This window comes from Neovison vison, chromosome 2 (genome assembly GCF_020171115.1).
Source record: "Neovison vison isolate M4711 chromosome 2, ASM_NN_V1, whole genome shotgun sequence".
Taxonomy (NCBI): Eukaryota; Metazoa; Chordata; class Mammalia; order Carnivora; family Mustelidae; genus Neogale; species Neogale vison.
Window position 1 is genome coordinate 192,550,174 of NC_058092.1, and position 19,599 is coordinate 192,569,772.

General features: G+C 52.9%; 1 protein-coding gene across 1 annotated transcript in view; it reads right to left on the reverse strand.

Annotated features, from left to right (window-relative positions):
• Nucleotides 1-19,144, reverse strand: part of ZCCHC24 (zinc finger CCHC-type containing 24) — a 60,292-nt gene extending 41,148 nt beyond the window's left edge. The window contains exons 1-2 of the mRNA XM_044239927.1: nt 18,773-19,144; nt 6,647-6,847 (exon numbers count right to left, since the gene is read on the reverse strand). Of these exons, the coding sequence (XP_044095862.1) occupies nt 6,647-6,847; nt 18,773-19,018 (447 nt within the window). The 5' untranslated portion in view covers nt 19,019-19,144. The remainder of the gene's footprint in view (nt 1-6,646; nt 6,848-18,772) is intronic.
• Nucleotides 19,145-19,599: the final 455 nt, after the last annotated feature.

The following is a 19,599-nucleotide window of genomic DNA, read 5'->3' on the forward strand; positions in this document are numbered from 1 at the left end:
GGAGCTCTGAGAAGGTGGTTATGTAATTATAAAAGATAGCACAAATGAATTTTTCTTTTCCTTTCTTCTTTTAGCTGATTTAAAAAGCAAGTGCATGAAACAGTACATATGTAACTGTACTATCTGGTCCTATAACATTGGAAATGTAAGATATTTGCCAATAACAGCACAGAAGAGGGAGGTAGAAGCAAATCTGTCTTGGGTTAAGAAAATGATGCCAGGTGGTCACTTGAGTCCACAGGAACAAATGAAGAGAGCAAAAAGCTGGAAATAAAAGGGCTAAGATGTCAAAAGTTATGGGCATATAATTGCTCTCCTTTCTTCTTCCAGCTTCTCTGAGACACATAAAATTACACAAAGTAATGATTATAAGTATTGTTGAATTTGCAACATACAAAGATATAATACGTATAATGATAATGCCCCCCAAATCAGGAAAACAGAACAGAGCCATAAAGGAGTTGCATTTCTAGATCTCATTGGAATTAAGTATAAATCTGAAGCAGATTTTACATGTTAAGATATGTAAAATAAGCCCCAGGGCAGCTACTAAGGAAATAGCTTTTAAAAAGTAGAAAAAAATCATTAAAGAAATCAAAATGTCCCATTAGAAAAGTATCACTTAATGCAAAAGAAAGCGGTACAGGAGGAACAGAGGAACAAAAAAAGACATGAGTAATTCAGAAAACAAAAAGTGAAACAGCAGAACTAAATTCAACTGGATCAATAATTGCATATATCAAATGAGCATTAATAAAAGCATTAGCAATAATATGAATGGATCAAACAATCCAAACAAAAGGCAGGGCTTGTTAATGTGAATAGAAAGTGAACTAAGATCCAACTACATGCCTCCTACAGGATACACAATTTAGATCTAAAAATATGAATAGACTGAAAGTTAAGTGAACAAAGACCTATCATGTACATAGTAACCATAAGGAAGCCAGCTATATTAGTATCAGACAAATTAGATTTTAAAACAAACAAACAAAAATGTTACTAGAGGTAAATGGGGACACCTTAGAACAATAAAAGGACCAATTCCTTAGAAAATAAAACAGTTACAACATCGATGTAGCTCACAAAGGAGTATCAAAATACATGTAGCAAAAATTGGCAGAATCGAAGAAAAAATAGTTAATTGAACAATAATAGATATTTCAACACTCCTACACTTATAACAATGATTAGAAGAATGAGACAGAACATCCACAAGGGGACAGAAGACACCAACAACACTGTGAACCAACAGACACCTACAGAACCTTCAACCACAGCAGAATTCATTCTTCTCAAGTGCCCACGAACCATCCTCAAGGACAGCCCAAATGCTATGGAACAAACCACAACAATCTTAGAAGTGCTAAAATAATACAAAGTGGAATGAAAGGAGAAATCATTTTTAAAACACATTTGGGAAACTCACAAATATGTGGATATGAAACAACACACTTCTAAATAACCAATGGGTCACAGAAGAAGCCATAAGGTAAATCAGAAAATACTCTGTGATGAATGAATGGGAAGAGACAACACACAAAATTATAAGATCCAATTCAGAGGAAAATGTATACCTGAATATCTATATTAAAAATAGAAGAAAGATGTAGAACCATTAACGTAACTTTCCATCTTGAGAAATTGGATGAAGAAGAGCAAACTAAACCTAATACAAGCTGAGGGAAGGAAACGATAGAGATTAGAATGAAGAATTGAAAGCAGAGACTCAAAGAGCTATCTGCACACCCATGTTCATAGCAGTGGTGTTCACAATAGCCAAAAGGTGGAAGCAATCCAGTTGTCCATTGACGGGTAATTAGATTAACAAAATGTGGGTCTACCTACCTACCTACACACACACACACACACAGGAATATTATTTGGCCTTAAAAAAGAAAGGAACTTTTGAAACTTGTTACAACATGAACGAACCTTGAGGACATTATGCTAAGTGAAATAAGCCAATCACAAAATGACAAATACTATGTAATTCCACTTCTACGGGGTCCTTAGAGTAATGAAATTCATAGCAACAGAAAATAGAATGGTAGTTGCTAGGGGCTGGAGGGGGGTAAGGGGGTTGTTGCTTAATGTTCCATACAAAAAAGGAGAGTTCCACAGGTGGATGGATGGTGATGGTTGGTGGTGGATAGTGATGGCTGTCCAACACTGTGAATGTACAGTTGACCCTTGAACCATGTGGAGGCTGAGGTGCCAAGCCCTGGAGCAGTCAAAAATCTGTGTGTAGGGTGCCTGGGTGGCTCAGTGGGTTCAGTCTCTGCCTTCAGCTCAGGTCATGATCTCGGGTCCTGGGATCAAGTCCCACTTTGGGCTCTCTGCTCCGCAGGGAGCCTGCCTCTTCTCTGCCTGCCTCTCTGCCTACTTGTGATCTCTCTCTGTCAAATAAATAAATAAAATCTTAAAAAAAAAAAAGAAGAAGAAGAAAGTGCTGTTTAAAAAAAAATCAGTGTTTAACTCTCGACTCCCCCAAAACTTAACTACTAACAGCCTTAAATAGTCAAGTAATCCATATTTTGCATGTTACATGTATTCTATACTATATAAATAAAGTTTGCTAGAGAAAGGAGAATGCTATTAAGAAAATCATGAAGAAGAGAAAGTAGTTACTGTACTGTATTGTATTCACCAAAAAAAAAATCCATGTATACATTCAAACGGATGTGGTTGAAGGGTCAACTGTTCTTAATACCACTGAATTATACATGTAAGAATAATTAAGATGGTAAGTTTTATGTTCCATATATTTTACCATAATTTTTAAAAAGTTTCGAGTGGAAATTAATGTAACAGAGAACAGAAAAACAGTACAGGAAGTCAACTGAACCAAAAGTTATTCCTTTGAAAAATTCAACAAAATGGACAAACCTTTAGCTAGATTGACCAAGGGAAAAAAGAGAGAAGACTCAAGTTATAAGAATCAGAAAGAAAAAAGGGGGATATTATAACTGACCTTACAGAAATGAAAATGATGGTAAGAGACTATTACAAACAACTCTATGCCACTAAATTTGATAACTTAGATGAAACAGACAAATTCTACAAAACACACAAACTACAGAAACTAACTCTAGAAGAAATAGAAAATCTGAATCTACCCATAAAAGAAAGCCCAAATTCACATGGCTTCATGGGTGAATTCTACTAAACATTTAAAGAAGAAATTTTTTAAAGGTTTTATTTATTTATTTGAGAGAGAGAGAGAAAGAGAGAGCGTGAGGGAGGCAGAGGGAGAAGCAAGTAGGCTCCCCCACTGAGCAGGAAGCCCTATGTGGGACTTGATCCCAGGACCCTGGGATCATGACCTGAGCCAAAGGCAGACTACATGCTCTACTGACTGAGCCACCCAAGTGCCCCTAAAGAAGAATTAATATTAATTCTTCACAAATTCTTATAGAAAATAGTACAGGACAGAACACTTCCCAAATCATGGAACTGATAAATGCTACTATGTGCATGAACCTTGAGAGCAATATACTAAGTGAAAAAAACCAGTGACAAAAGACCACATATTATATGATTCCTACATGAGATGTCCAGAACAGGCAAATGTATAGAGATAGAAAGTAGATTACAGGTTACTAGGAGTTGAGGAGCCAGGGGGTAGTGACAACTAAAGCCTATGAGGTTTCTCTTTGAGGTGATAAAAGTGTTCTACAATTGGGGCACTTGGCTGGCTCAGTCAGTAGAGCATGTAACTCTTGATCTCAGGGTCATGAGTTCAAGCCGGACATGGGGTGTAGAGACTACTTCAATAAATAAAATCTTTTTCAAAACTATTCTATAATAGGTCATGGTAATGGTTGAGCAGCTCTGCATATGCTAAAAGTCACTGACTTCTACACTTCAAATGGGTCAATTATATGGTATGTGGATTCTGTCTCACTAAAGGTGTTACCAAAACAAGCACTCCCACTCCACTTTTAAATATTCTATACACTGAGCTCATAATATTTCATTTGAAACAGAGGTTTGCAGGCTTATAAAAACCGCGTCTGCCCATTCCTTCATTCCAGAAGGCTTACACTGAGCGCCTGCTGTGTGTGGTATCTTGGTCCAGCAGGGGAATACAGAGATGGATCCAGCCCAGCACCTGCCCCTGGAGTTTGTGGTCAGGTGAGGGTGGAGAAGATCTAATAAATTCCAGCCTGCCAAAATCTCTAGTACCTTGCCACATAGGCACTCCCCATCCTTACCCAAAGGAAGAAAAGATATAATGCTAGCCAACATTTATTAAGTGCTTACTGTATGCCAGACACTGTGTTAAGTACTTTCCATGCATTACTTCCTCGGATCCTTACAACGTTACTCTGTGTTGGTACTCTCATTAGCTTTGTTTCACAGATGATGAAACTCTCATGACTGGTAGAGGAGGTCCTTGGGCCTGCAGGAGTCTCTGATAGAATCAGGTTTGAGGAAGAGCTCGAAGAGGGCCTCTAACAGCTCGAGAGGGAAACTGAGGCCCCAGAGGTCCTGGGCGTCTCAGCCTGGATTGGTATGGATGCTCAAGAAAGCAAAGAGCACTGAGGTCCCAAGCCTCGGGCTCTCATAGACACTCTGCCCTCTCCCCAGCACTTCAGGTCTCTGAGACTCTGTTTCTTCACCTGTAAAATGGGCCAGTATTCCTTCTGCAGAAGAGGTAAGAGCCCTGCATGAGTGCACTCGCTATGTGTCCATATAAAAGAATATAAAGGAAGAACCAGGTTTTGCACGGTGCTAGAAGTCAAGAGGCACTGAGGTCAGGGACCCTCTGTCCCCACTTTTAGGAGAGCCCTGGCCCCTCTAAAGAGAGGGCTGGGCATGCACACACCCTCACCTGCACACCTTCACCGTCCCTCCACTGCTGCCTCAATATCCCTTGCCTTTGGATACTGCTCACCCTTCTTCCAACAACCAGCCAAGCCCCCTCAACTTCTCCTTCTCCTGGAAGCTTTCCCAGACCTCCAGCTCAGCACAGCCCACCTCCTCAGAGCCCCAGGGGCCCCTGTTGGTGTCTGAATGTCACCTGCTGGCCGGGGTTGAAATTCCAGCACCTCCACAGACTGCCTCAATGATCCCGTGTGAGTGCTTGACTCACTCAAAGCATCACGTAACGAGAGGCTAATGAGAGACTTGACATGTCGGCTAATTGTGAGCCCAGGCTGCAGGCAGAAGACAATGAGGGAAGTTTCCAAGGTATGGTAAGTGACTGAAAGTCTCCTCGGAGAGGCTCAACTGGGGAAGGTGCAAGGGGCTGCTGCCAGGGTGGGCCGGGGGCACATCCTTGAGGACCAACGGGATCCTGAGTCGCCTGCTTGCTCCTCATCCCGTCCGGAGAACCCCTGGGGGGTTAGGGGGTCTTACCCTGTGCTGGGAGCTCCTCATCCCAAGGGCCCCTGGCTTCCTGCATATACTGAGGGCGGACAGCGCCCACTGGAGTCTGGGGTCTGGAGAACAGCCATCAGTGGGCCAGCTCCCACACTCAGGGTCAAGGGTGGGCTTCCCTTAACCAAGGGATGGGGGAGGCTGAGATCACGGGTATACACAGGTCCTGGGACTTCTACTAAAATGCAATTACAGGCTGGGCCTAAGACTGCATTTCTGACAAGCTCCCGGGCAGCTATCCTGGCCATACTTCACGCAGTGAGGACCTAAAGCACGGCACAGCTATTGCTGAAAAGAGCCACAGGCAGCAAGCACATCTCGGCCTCCATGCATCTGGAGGCACCCAGCCCCACCCAGCCACACCCTGGGCTCCCACCATCTGGTGGGTAAGACTACATGGATTTTCTGAGTTTCCAGAATCCCATTTCCATTACATATGTAAAATAGAAGCAAAAAATACACATTACAAAAACATTAGAAATTTTGAAAAAATAATAGGGAAAAGAATCACGGATCCATCTCGTACTGTATTGGAAATGACTTTACCCTCTCTCCCCAGGCTGCCAGAGCCCAGTTGGCCAGAGCCAGGAGTCATTCTGCAAGTGGGACCTGCCCCCAGGAGCCCCAGCCCATCACAGCGAAGCACTGGGTGGGAGATGGGGCTGCTCCCCACATTCTCCATCGCCTGGTCCCCTTCCCACGCTGAAAGAGAGGCCCAGCCTGCAGTGCCGGAGGCCTTCACCCAGACCCACCCTGTGCGGGGCACAAAGTCAGGGGCAAGGCCCTCTCCCCTCCCCCGTTACAGGCAGGAGACTGAGGAAACGCTGCTGCGGAGGAGGGAGAGGTGGGGTCTGGGGGAGGGGGTGCACATCTGGATTCCTGGCCCAGAGCCTGCATTCTTTCCCTGTGAGTGTGAGGAGATGGGGTCTCTCTCGGGAGAGCTGTGAGGAGGCTGCTGGCCCCCGTCCTGCCCCACTGTAACAGGACCCACCCTGGCAGGAAGACTGGCGGAGACGGGAAGGCCCGGAACCTCATTTTGGGGCCCTCACCCAGATTGCTCACTAGCCAGGGCAGGCCCAGGCTGGGGCTCTGTCCCATCCACGCCAGCCAGTGCCTCACAAATACCAGAGGGGAGGAGAAGGTGGAGACCAGAGGGCACAGGGCCACTTGTTGGTGAAAGGGGCCCTGGGGGTGGGAAGGTGGGGGAGGAGGGACATGGGGCCACTCAGCCTGTTCTACCCAGAGAAGCGGGGCGCCTTACCTGGGGGCAGTCCTTGATGTAGTGTCCTTTGTTGAAGCACAGGTGGCACAGGTAGTTGGGTGGGGGCCGCTTGCTGGGCTTGCGGGTCTCAGAGGTGAGGGTCAGGTCTGAGAAGTGCTCAGTGAGGGAGCTGAGGCCATCGGCGATGTTGTTGAGGGAGCCGTAGGGCGAGGCGCTCTTGTACACGCTGCTGCTCAGTGCCTGGGAGGAGGGACAGAGATGTGAGGGCTCCCCGGGCCTGGGCACGCTTGTTTGCAGCTATGGCCTCACGGGTACATGTCCACAGGCACATGCACGCACACTTGTGAATGCACACTCTCTAGCTGCCCGGGAGCTCTGGCCCCCTAGAGCCCCAGTTCATATCCCAACTCCTGCTGTGCATCCACAGGAAAGCCAGTGAACGGCTCTGGGCCCCCGGGGCCCTGTCTGGAAAACAGAAGTAATGAGAGCCACCTCCTAGGGTTCCTAGGAGGCTCAAGTGAGGTCACTGTATCTCCCACCTGGCACTGAGCAACCACTCAGTAAGAAGTGAGGAGGAGGAGGATGGTTCTCATTAGTTCTTTACACATTCCCAGGAGTTAAGCAGGCATAGCAGAAAGCAACCTATTGGATCTGGGGCTTTGCCATTTACTAGTGCTTTAAACAAGTCACTTATCACTCAGCTGACTCAGTTTCCCCATCTTACAAGAAAGAGGGGCATCAGCGTACAGGATTGTTTCCATTGTACAGAAGAGAAGACTGAGGTTCCACGCTCTGCCTGGTCTCCTGTGGCATGAGGCCTGTGCAGACTGTGTCCGGGGAGCCCCGAGGCTGGCCCAGGCCTGCCCTCTGTGAGCCCAGGAGGAAGTGGCCCACCTCTCCCACCTCCAGCTGACAGGAACCAGATGTCTTGCCTGGCTTCAAAGCAGACGCGGCCCAGGCCCCCTCCTGGTGTATACAGCCTCTATTTATAGGAGTCACGGGCTCTGGGCAGCCAGGCACACTGGAATTTAGCAAAGGTGGGGCCTGTGGTGAGGTTGGCAGGGAACAGCCATGGTCCCCTTTTCCTGGGGCAAGGCCAAGGCTGTAAGGGTCAACGACAAACCTGGGCATCCTCTGATCCCCGCTTAAGGTGCTTAAGAATTCCAGGAGGGAACCACAGACCTTGGGGAGCCTTGGGTCTAATGGGAAGACAGCCTTGTTCCTGGAAGTCTCCAGGCCGCTAGAGGAAGACGGCCCCTGAGAAGAGGTAGCCTCAGGCTCCCTTACGAAGACAGGGCAGATGGAGGCTCAGAGTGGGCACAGTCCCTCCTTCCGTGTGGGCAGGGAGGGAAGGGAGCAGAGAGCAGGCCCCTGGAGATCAGGCACCCCTCCCCAAACCAGGACAGAAGCCCCCCCTCACACATGTATACCTCAGCCTCCCCACTTGTTCCATCTCTGGGAGCCTGGCATTCCCTCCTAGAGGACACAATCCTCACCATCTGCGGACCACCACTCTTCTTGGCTCCCTGGACACCCTGCTCTGTGGCCTGGGGCCAGTCCTTTCCCTCTCTGGGCCGTGGTTCCTGCTCCTATAGGTTTAGACTGGAGCCTAGGAAAAAGGATGCAGTGACCACATCTAAAAAGCAGCCAGGCTGAACACCCAGTCAGCCAGCCTATGATGTCTGGGCATGGGACTCAAAGGCTCCTGAGGACCATCTCTGCTCTACCACTGCCCAGGGCTGTCATGAAACCCAGGACCAGTGTAAAATACCACACCTTGCCTACACTGTGAGGGTGATTATCCAGCTCTCAGATGAGCCGAGAGAATGGTCCATCCTGAGAGGCAGAGGGTCTCCCATACCTGCAGGTGTGCGAGATGGTTCTGGACAACCAACCATTCTGGACAAGGGGTGTGGAGAGCGGTCCAGTGTCCACAGGATTTGATCCCAGTCCCATCTACTGAGCAATTACAGTGTCCCAGCGGCTGGAAACTGTACACTTATTAAGACAGCCGACGTTCACCACAACCTGTGGCCCCATTTTACAGATGAGGCAAGTGTGTCCAACTTTGTACTGAGCACCTTGAGAAACTGAATCAATACAGTTTTCTTGGCCCCACCTCAGACCTACCTACCTACCAAAGTAGTCACCTGGCACCGAGAGCCTGGAGCCTACAGCTTTACTGTGGTAAGAAATTCATTACAGAGAATCGACTATTTTAGTTCTGTTTTTTAGCGTATGGTTCCGTGGCACTAAGTACATGCCCATGACTTTGCGACCACCAACCACCACCATCACCCACTTCCAGTACTTTTACATCGTTCTAAACCGAAACTGTCTCCCCCTGACGCACTAAACCCCCACTCCCCCGTCCCCCAGCCCAGATCTGCACGTTCAAGCTCCCCAGGGCAGTCTGTCCAGAGAGCCCAGCTCTACCTGGCCTTTCCAAACACCCAGGTCTCTCCTTAGCTTGAGTGGAAGCTTCTCCTCACCCAAACAGGCCTGAGGGAGGGCAGCACCACCACAGCCTCCTGGAGAAAAGTTCATCCAGAAAAGAAACTCCCAACTCCAAATGGTGTGACTCACCCTCATGGCCGGGAAATGCAATTTCACAAATAACAGCCCTCTTCATTTTTTCCCCCCGTTCTCCCTTTTCTTCTTCTTTCTTTCTTTTTTTCTTTTTTTTTTTTTTTCCTGGATAAGATTTAAGCAAGTTCACAGGAATCGGTACTGTTTTGGCAGCAAACTGTCAAGAGGAAGGGGAAGTCTGGTGGGTGCCAAAAAGTGCATTAATTACACCCTGAACAGCCTCTCCCCTGCCTTGTGGCCACACTGCCCTGCCCACGGGTGACCCCTCGGGCATCCCCGGGCAGCCAGAGCCCTCCGAGCAGGCTGTCCTCTCCCCAGCAGCTGGACACCCGCACCCCCCACCTCACGAGGGTCACAGCTTCTGTCCTACGAGCAGCTCCGGGAAGAGAAGCGAGGTCAGAGCTCTCCTATTCACCGCTTCTGCCCCCCTCCCTCGGGTGCTCTGGCCTGTCCCTCCTGGTGGCTCCAGCTCCCTTCCCCCAGCCTCAATTTAAGACGACACCACCTTCAAGTGGAAAGGAAGAAGCAGAATAGCTGACCCAACTGCTTGCACATTCCAGATGGAGAAACTGAGGCCCAGAGAGGCCCAGGGCACAGACCAGGGCACACAGCCAGGCCCAAGGGCCATGAGTCCTGCTTGCCAGCTGGCTAAAAGAGCGGGTGGGGCAGCGAGCTGTTTCCTCTCCCAAGCCCCAAGGAGCTCCAGCCATGGAGGTGAAAGGCAAGCTGCTCTCAGACCTTTCCCCGGCCGGCCTGCGGGGATGGGTCGGCACAGAGGCCAGGACACACCGTGTTCCGGCCCCTCTGGCTGCGGAGGCAGGCCTGGCCTCGGGCTTCCCGTTTGTAAACTGAACCCGGAACAGGGAAGGAGGGCAACATGGATGACCTTCGCAGTCCCGCTTTCTTAGGGTCCAGACACCAGCTACTGAAAGACCACCCCAGAGCCCAACATGCGGAGGGCACTCGGTCACTCTGGGCACCTCCTTTCCGAGTCCTGCTGCCTATAGCTGGAGGGTGAGGCCCAGCAGGAGTGGCCCTTCATCAGGGAGCCCTGAACTCCCTAACGGCCATGCTTCTCCTCCTGGTGTCCCATGGGGCACCTGCTCTTCCCCCATCTAGTTCTACATTGGCTGTCCCCCCAGGGTGCCCTGTGTCCATCCAACCTCCTCCAGGATGTGGCTCTCGATTTGGTCATACCTCTGGTGGTGTGGCCTTGAACCCATCCCTTCCTCTTACTCAGGCCTCAGATGCCCCTGCCTCCTCCAGGGGCCTCCTGGACCTCATGGCCATAGCCTTGTCTGTCAGGGCTAGGCTGGGTGGGGATCACCCCGTGACTCTGCTGCCCTTGACTGAAGGAGCTCTGAAGCCTCTTCATTTCCCCACAGGGCAGGACATATCAAAAGGCAAAAATTCTGCAACATTCCGTCACCCCCAGAGCCCAGACTGTTTCTGCCATCCCTCATACCTGCCACTGTCCCGGGTACAAATCGTCAAAGGAAGAGAAGGGTCTGGGAACCCTACGCAACAGATGAGGCAGTGAATGCCCTAACACCTCAAAGATTCAGGTTGGGGGGTCTCTGAGTTGCCACAGATGAAGTGGAAGGCACTCTCACCCCAGATTAAGCCGCTCTGGGCACTGGTTGAGGGCAGTCCCACTACTATGGTGGATGGAAGCCACTGGGCCCAAATCACCAGCCTGAAGGAAGAGACCACCTCTCCCTCCTCCCCACTCCCAGCAGCTGGCAGGAAGTGTGGGATCCTCATACCATATCTGGGGGACGGAGCATTGGACTCCCGCCCATTGCTAGAACGTCTCGGAGGCTCTGGCTTGGCTGTTGGGGAAAGTTAGAGGTGAAGACACCGAAATCTAGTCTCATTCTGTTTGTGTCTTAGACTTCACTGGATCCTTTCTCTTTCCTGGTCTTTTTATACCTGCAAGAACACTATTTGGATGGGCATAATTGGCTCCATTTTACAGAGCTGGAAACTGGGGCTCAGAAAGACTGAGTAACTTGCCCAAGGTAAAACAGCCAGCATGTGGCTAAGCGGAGACTCACACCCAGATCAGCCGGCCTGTTACATTTCATCTCCCACATGGCCTCCAGGCTTGGCTTCTCCTACAGTAAGGGGAGCCAAAGGAGAACACAGGGGTGGACCACTCTCCCTTGGGCCTGTGACTTCATATCACCAAGCCCCTCGGCCCTGGCAAGATGAGGCACCACCTTCTCTGTGCTGCATGAGGGGTCTGGGTCCTCGGGCTGGGGGTTCTGTAGAGGGACCTGGAGTGTGCAGGCCAAGACTCCCAGGGCTGATTCAAACTGCCATACACTGTTGGCCCTCCCAGGATCAGAAGAGGGTCCAGAGGGAGGGAGGCAGACAGAGGTTAGGGCAAGTGCAGAGAAGCCTGCTCTAGGGAGAGGAAACCAGTGCAGAGAAGAGAGGAGAGTCAGCTGGCAGAGGTGGAAACACCCACAGAGAAGGACACAGCAGTGCGCAAGGCCATGAGAAGGGGAGCGTTTGAGGAAATTGACCGGAGCAAAGGCTGAGTCTTGCCCGAAACCCGAGGCCAGAAATGGCTCTGAAGGGCGCATGTGGAGGGTGAGGGGGACTCTCCGATCCCAGTTCCCAGCTCTTCTTTCATCAGCTGGACAACTGCTTTCTCATCCCAGAATGTCACCCCGCACCCCCTTCCAGACACACAGACACATGCACACACACGTGCACACACATACGCACCCACACCCTTCTCTTTAACACAAGAAACCATTCATTTCACAAATGGCTCCACCCATTCTCCAAGGAGATCTGCACTTCTTCTACCCCTAGGGTCTGTCTGGGGCTCCAGCCCCAGAGTCACACCCTTACCCCATCCCCAGGAACAGGTGGATGTGTACTGCCCTCAGGGAGAGGAGACTACCCACTGGCTGATGGGAAAGTGAACTCACACCTTGACTAAAGATTTCTCAGGTGTGGTCAGAGAGCAGCTTGGTTCCTGCAGGCCAGGAAGCTGACCTGTGGGCCAGGAAGGTAGCAGGGCTAGCCATCACCAGAGGCAGCAACCCCTCGCCCAAGAATGCCCAAGGGCTCCACAGCCTTCTAGAGGCCCATTCAAACACAGGTCCCCGTACACAGCCGGAGCTCAATGAGAGATTCTAACTTAAATAAGCAGTCTGTGTGCCTTTTGGAGGTTGGGGGGAATGGGGAGAGAGAAATGAGGAAAAGACCCAGAGAGGGAGGAGCACAGTGGTGGCAGGACACACAGAGAAGTCCCAGGGCGAGCCTCCCTCCAGACTCCATCCCTCCAGGTCCTGCCCAGCTCACGGCTCACCCGACAGGTGCCCACATTTTCCAGCCGTATGCCCTCCACCCAGCTAGAGCATAAGCACTGGGGACCAGCTGCCTCTCGCTCTAGAATGTAGTCGTGGAATGAAAGCAGAAAGCACGAATTTGATAACCTAAGGGCTGAAAGGGACCCCAATATTCAGCCAGTCCAAGGGTACCACTGAGGTCTGCAGCCCCTACGGCAGGTGGCCTCGGTTTGGATCTGTTGTCGACACGGCAGGGTGCCAGGAGCCAGTTGAAAATAACAGGAAAGGTGTGTGTCGGTGTGTGCATGGATGCCTCTGCTCTGTGAGTGAGTGCTGAGGAGAACTCTGGTGATATTCAGCTTCTCGAAGAGGTCCAGAGTCAAGAACCATGAGCATACCTAAGTTTCTACTGGAACATCTCTAGGGACAGGGCTTTCCTATCTCCCAAGTCAGCTCTTTTCCAATCAAGCAATCCATAAACATTTTGCCAGTGAGAGAAAACAGGAGATAAGAAGCTGAGGAGGGAGCCCCTGGGTGGCTCAGTCGGTTAACCGGCTGCCTTCAGCTCAGGTCACGATCCCGGGATCCTGGGATGGAGCCCCACATAGGGCTCCCTGCTCAGTGGGGAGCCTGTTTCTCCCTCTCCCTCTGCTGCTCTCCCTGCTTATGCTCGCTCTCTATCTCTCTGTCAAATAAATAAATAAAATCTTTTTTTTAAAAAAGAGAGAGAAAGAGAGAGGCTGAGGAGATCATTCATGTTGTCACAAGTCACCCGTCTACCTAACCACTTAGTACCTGAACACTGGTCAGTCCCAGGCACTGACCAACAACAGCAGGTGGAAAAAGACAGGATTCCCACTCTCCGCATGCTGACAATGTAGACAGACCCACATACAGCGGATGCTCGTCCGCAGAAGCAAATGCTCCGACATGCCTCACCGGAAGCACGTCCCGCTCTTCTGCCACAGCCTGCGGACACTTGGAAGGAGGTGAGCTTCCCCGTGGCAGCTGGGGAAGGCCTCTCAGAGAAGGGGCAGCCTCTCGTGCCAGATAGAAGTTGGAATCTGTCAGTTGTTGAGGGCAGGCAAGAGCATTTGAGGTGCAAGCAGCAGTCAGTTCAAAGCTTAGTGCCTTCTCGAAGCTTTACAGTATAGAGGACAGAATAAAAGATGATGCTCCGGCACCCCCACAGCCACACGGCCCAGACCAAGCCTCCTGAGACCTCGGCTGGAGCCCGAGTCCTGCCACTGATGCCCTGACTGTATCATCCTCCTCTTGAAGAACCTTAGTTTCCCCACCTGGACAATGGGGACACGGCACAACGACTGTGCCATGAGAGAAAAGTGCCAGCAAGTGCTCATGCCCATCCCCTGACTCCCCCAAGCCAGGCCATCCTTGGACTTCCATCCCAGGGAGCCCCACACCCAGTCTCTGGGGAGGGGCTAGAGCCATGGGTACGACTGAGGTAGGGACACCGCGCGACGGCTGGGACCCGTGATGAAGGGACCAGTGCCCACCACTCCTCAAAAAGTCTGGGATTGGGGGGCAACACATCAGAGGCCCCAGAGCTTGACAGAATGTTCCTGGGGATTGCCTGCCTTGCACTGGGGCCCCGAGAACAATCCAGGTGACAGCCAGCACAGTGAGCCACAGAGCCAATTCTAGCTGGAATATGGAGGCATTCTGCATGTAGCCCAGCCACTGACTCGCTGAGGGTGCCTTGCCAGGCCTGCTTTCTCTTCTAGAAAGAGATGAAGAAAGAGATGCCAAGAAGAAAGCACTGCCCAAGAGTAAGGGACCATGACTCGGGGCTGCCTTCTCTGCAAGGAGCCCCTTTAGGCGCTGACAGAGCCTGGCTCACGGCCACGGCTCATTACAGATTACTAACCCTGCCTGCTTTCTTCCCTCCCACCTGACTCAGAAGGTCCACAAGGTGTGGCCTCCCCTCTGAGTCCAGGCCTGCCCAGTCAACTTACTTTGACGGAGGGAGGATAGGGCCACCTCAGCCTACAGGCCCTCGAGTGATGGCCCTCCTTGTCTGAGTCAGAGCTCAGCTTCCCAGGGCTGGCTAAAGGGGCCAGGCAGCCTCCCAGGCTCTGCTGGTCTGGAAGGCCCATCCCTCCTGGGACCTGGTGCTGCCCCCTTCCCACCAACACACACAGACCACGAAAGTTGCTAGGAACGAACTCCAGCCCCGAAAGCCCACTCTCAGCCCCACTGAGGCAAACCTCCATCCTCACAGAGGCTGGGGCTTCGTCTGCACCTGCGCCCTGGTCAGGCAGCCTGGGCTCACCTGCACCTGTGGGCAGCACAGGTGATACACAAAACCTTCACAAGACTGTCAACACCCAGGGGCCCTTGAAAGCAGGACACCTAAGTGGCGCCTCGAAGGGTCTAATAGCCCTCTCTGCAGAAGGGCTTAAGCCCTGTGCATAAAGCCTCGGGATACCCCTGCTGCCTTCAGTGGATAGGCTAGTGCTGCAAAGACGAGGGGGTCTGCAGTGCTGGGGTTGAGAGCACCAGGATCAGGGTGGGGCTGGGGAGAGGGCTTGAGTCAACAGCTCCTGGAAGAATGTCCTAAGGGTTAGAAGAGATGTGCCTTAACGGAGCTGTCCCTGGGCCTGGAGATGTTCAGAAGAACACTGTCAAACGTTCTATGCCAAAAACATTCTCTGGTCAAATACTGATGGAAATGTGGGGCTGACGAGAGGGAAATACGTTTCTATGCCGCAGGACTTCTCAGAGCCTTCACAGTGCTGGGGATGGCGGGGGTGGGGGCATTGTGTGTCTCCAAGGGAAGGACAGTCTTTTGCTTTCCAGACAGATTTGACCCCAAAGCCCTTCCCCCAGCCTCCACAAACCATGATTTCACTGTAAAGCCACGTCTGTCTATCCCTGGAGGAAGAGGGAAAGATAACAGCCGCCCTCAGACTCTGACCTGGAGTGGGACAGCCATAGCTCCTCTTGAGGGAGTACAGGCACAACGCAGGAGGGCTTCTGGGCATCCCTCTGAGGGGCCCAAGAGCTAATTCTCATTCTCACAATGAGGAGTATGTCTCCTTCTCTGGAGGTGCAGTCCCACAGCTCCTACGCTGCTGTGAACTTAAATGCCAAGCTAATCTTGGCAGGGAAGACCCCCACACCACCCAAGCCCCCACTCCCTCTAAGAGCAGCCTTCCTTGGTACCTAAGAGGAGAGCAAAGGGGCTCAGCCAAGAGCCCCCGGAGTCTCTCTTCAAAGACATGTAGTTGTTGCCACAGATCGGGGGTTGAAACTGAAGCTCCCAGGGCCCATATTCTAGACCGAGGCCTTTAAAAAAAACTGCACAAAATGTCTGTGCCTGCTTTGGCCTGGCACCTTTACCACCAGCTGGGAAGCTGAAGAGCCCCCATGGGCATCCAAGACACCTCCTGGTGTCGCTCCTGCCCTCGTACACAGACTCTGCCATCTTTCTGCTCCTGGGGCCAGTGTTCCACTCAGAACCCTTGGCTTATCTTCAGCTTCCAGAGCTGAGGTTCCAGGGGCACAATGGGCTTCTGTGCCCCCATGTCCTCAACCCCCCCGCCCAAATCCCAGCTGCATTCATGGTGTTTTGCTATTGTGGTGGGAGCAGCCTAGGGGTGGTGCGGGAGGGGGTGGGCTCTTGGCACCGGGACCCGCGCAGACAGGCCGTGGTCAGCGGTCAGCATGCAAGTCACATCCGCAGGCACTGCCACCAGGCCTGCCAGGCCTTGTAGAGAATGGCGATGCTCCTGAGTCCCTGGGTCCCTTCACAGAGTCCCCTCCGGCCCATACATGATTTGCTTCTCCAACCAGCCCCTCGGTGGCATTCAGGTGGGGGGTATTTTTTCATGCCTTCTCAGCCAGTTGCTATTTCGGAGCCATATTAGGTCACTGGCTAAGCCCTGGATGCAGGAAAGCCCAGGAGCACAGCTGGGGCTCCAAGAGGCTTTAGGAGGTGAAGTGGGTGAGGGGTGAGAGCAAGTGAGTCGAGAGCCCAGAAAGCCATCCGGAAGTCAGCCAGCACAGCCCTCCAGTCCCTCCAAGGAAGCCACTGGTCTGTCAGCATAGGAGAAGCCCCTCTTACCTCCCCCAGCTCAGCCTGTCTGCTTGTGTACGTATCTCTCAAATCCCATCCTAAGGGGCAGCAGAGACTAAATTCAACGAATGTGTAAACTGAGGCCAAGGCAGAGACAGGGCGTTCCCCCAAAGTCAGGTCATAAGAGACTTTCTTCTACCACTGCTCTGCATAACCTTTATCAGCTTCTTTTACACTGGCCCTCCTCACAAGGGAAACTGGGGTCAGCAGCAGCAAAGTGACCAGAGACAGGTTTCACTGAGATCTCATGGAAATGTTAGACATTTCCAACAGAAGTCACCACTTCCTACTCCTACAGAAGACTTTGGATGGCTCAAAACTTCCAAGCCTCTCAGCAGAGACCCCCATTCAGGGAAGAAGGCAACCATTGGGTAGGAACTGGGGGAGGCTAGTAGAGGATGTTTAGGGACACCCCGCCCCACTTGACCCGTGAGGGGTGAGAGAGTTCATGGTCACATGCGTCATGGTCACTGTCCTCCTTGGGATTCCCACAGCACCCGCATGAAACTACCTACCACTCACGTTGTAACTAACAATCTTGTCTGTCTTCTCATCTGGGGCCCTCACTGATCTGTCCCTGCTTCCCCAAGGGCACACACAGAACTCAACAAATGTTTGGTAAGATAACAACTAAAGAGACCCGGGTAGTGAGGAAACACCCATAACCTGTACTCCAGCCGCCCGTCATTGAAGCCAGTTCCCTGAAGAGGTGGCAAGTCTCTTATAAGAGAGAGGATTTCCAGCCAAGAATAACTCCTCCCGTGGAGAGAGTGCTTTACAGTTTACAAAGAGCTTTGGTGGACAAATGCTTTCACTTGGCCCCAAAGGGTGGCTCTCCAGACCCATCTCCCTGCGCTATGCCCAACAAACCCAACACAGGTCAACCAGTCCTTCTCTCAGCTCACGCGGTACTGACCCACTTCTACGCCTCAGGTCAGCATTTTATGTCCACATCCTCCTCTGGCAGAGTTGAACACATTATGGGACCAGAAAGGGAGACCCTCTGCCTTTCCCCTCTCATCCTAGCACACTCGCACATTCACAGGCCCTTGTCCTTGACTCATTCAGGACTCTGAGTCTCCTAAACCAAATGCCATGCTCAGGCCCAGAAGGAAAAGGAACCCTCAAGCGTGTCCTCTCCTCCACCCCTTCCCCCTGCACACTTGCAGGGAGAGCTGCCAGAAGACAGATGAGTGAAGGCCACAGAAGGGTATCTGCAATTCCCAAAAGAGACCAGAGTCGATGGGAGGGGAGGAGGAGGAGGAGGAGTCCAGCTGAAAGGAGAGAGGAGTGGTATCTAGGAAAGCTCTGGAGAAGACCTCTGAAAAGGGGCTGGGAGGTCCTGGCAATCTGTGTATTTATCTGGCAGGGAAGACACGCTGCCCCTTCCACTTTGTAACCGAATCCACCCAACAGGCAGACTTTGCAAAGCAGCCAGCCCAGGTTTCTGGAGAAGGCACTGGGCAGCTGAAACCTCTCCCCCTGGCTAGCCCCCCTCCCAAGAGCTCAAGAGGATTTCCCTTTCATTTCCTTCCAGTCTGGGAGGGCGGGGGACAGCACAGTCTGTGGGGTCAAGCCCTCAAAAACCACTTCCTATGTGGCTGGGGGAGGGCAAGCAGCTGGAGGATGTATCTGGGGGTCCCTGTGTAAGAACAGCAGGAAAAGCCCTGCTCTCCAGGGTGCCCTTCGGGTCAGCCACCACCGAGGTCGGAGGAGAAAAGATTTTAGGCCCCTGCAGAGAAGCTCAGAGCAGAATCTGCACTCCCGGTCCCAGCGAGCGGTGGCCAAGAGGGGGATGGGGCTGGGCGTGGGAAGGACACTTGGAAGGGGCTCTCCGCCCTGGCCGCGCCTGGGCTGTCTGGAGAGAATCCGGAGCCCCCCGCCCAGCCCGGGCTCCCCCCAGTTCCCTTCAACAGGGCGCTCCGAGCTGGGAGAGGGAAAAGAGGGCCCCGCCCGCGCCTGAGCTGCTGGGAGCCGGGCTCAGCCGGGAGGTGACGCGCTCCCGACGCCCCGGGGACATCGGGTGGCGAGTTTGGCAGAGCTGAACGAAGCCAAGCCAAGCAGGGCCGGGCAATACCGAGCCGGGCCGGGCCAGGCCAGGAAGAGTCAGGCGGATAGGAAAAGGCCCGGCGCGGTCGACGGAGGGCGGGGGCGCGCGGGGGCACCCACCTCTCCGCGCTGCATCTGGAAGAAGCTGTTGAGATAGCTGGAGTGCAGGGGCGAGCCCAGCTGCTCCGGGCGGCCCTTTCCGAAGGCCAGTTCTGGGGGCGCGGCGCCTGCGGGCGGTTCGGGCCGAAAGGCATCGAAGGCGCTCGCCTGGTGCGTGTCCTGCAGCGACAGGTAGACCCAGTTGAGTAGCTGGGCGGGCTGGTACACCGAAGCGGCGCTCGTGTCGATGGCCGACAGCAGGCTCATTTTGCGGCGGCGGTGCCGGCCCCTCCCCGGCCGCCCGCTTGCGCCCCCCTCCCCCGCAGCGGAGGGGCGGGCACCGGGGAGCCTGCGCCCACTGCCCACCGCCCGAGCCCGGACGGCGATCGCCCAGTGCCGTGAGCCCTGCGCTCTGCCCGCAGCCGCCGCCGCCGCCGCCGCCTCCCCCCGACTGCAGCCGCAGCGCGCGCGGGCGGAGGAAGGAGGCAGCGAAAGTTGGGCAGGAAACTTTTGGGCCCGCCCCCTCCGCGCCGCCCGCCCCGCCCCGCCCCGCGATCCGCTATCTGCCTCAGTGCTGACCCCTTCGGCAGCCGCTCCCGGGGCGGGCTCCAAATGGACCACGCCCCCTATACACTGTCCTCGCCTTCCATTGGCCGTCTCATTGAATATGGAGTAGTGGGGCGGGGAGAGCGAGGAATTGGGGCTCATCTGTGCTTGCCGCAGTCTGCTGGCCCGCCCATGGGCGGGCCCCTTCCAGGCCCTACCCCACCCCCCGCCCGCCCACCCGCCCTACACCCGGAGCCTGCGGGAGCTCAGGACAGCCCCGGCCTAATCAATCTGCTCTTTCT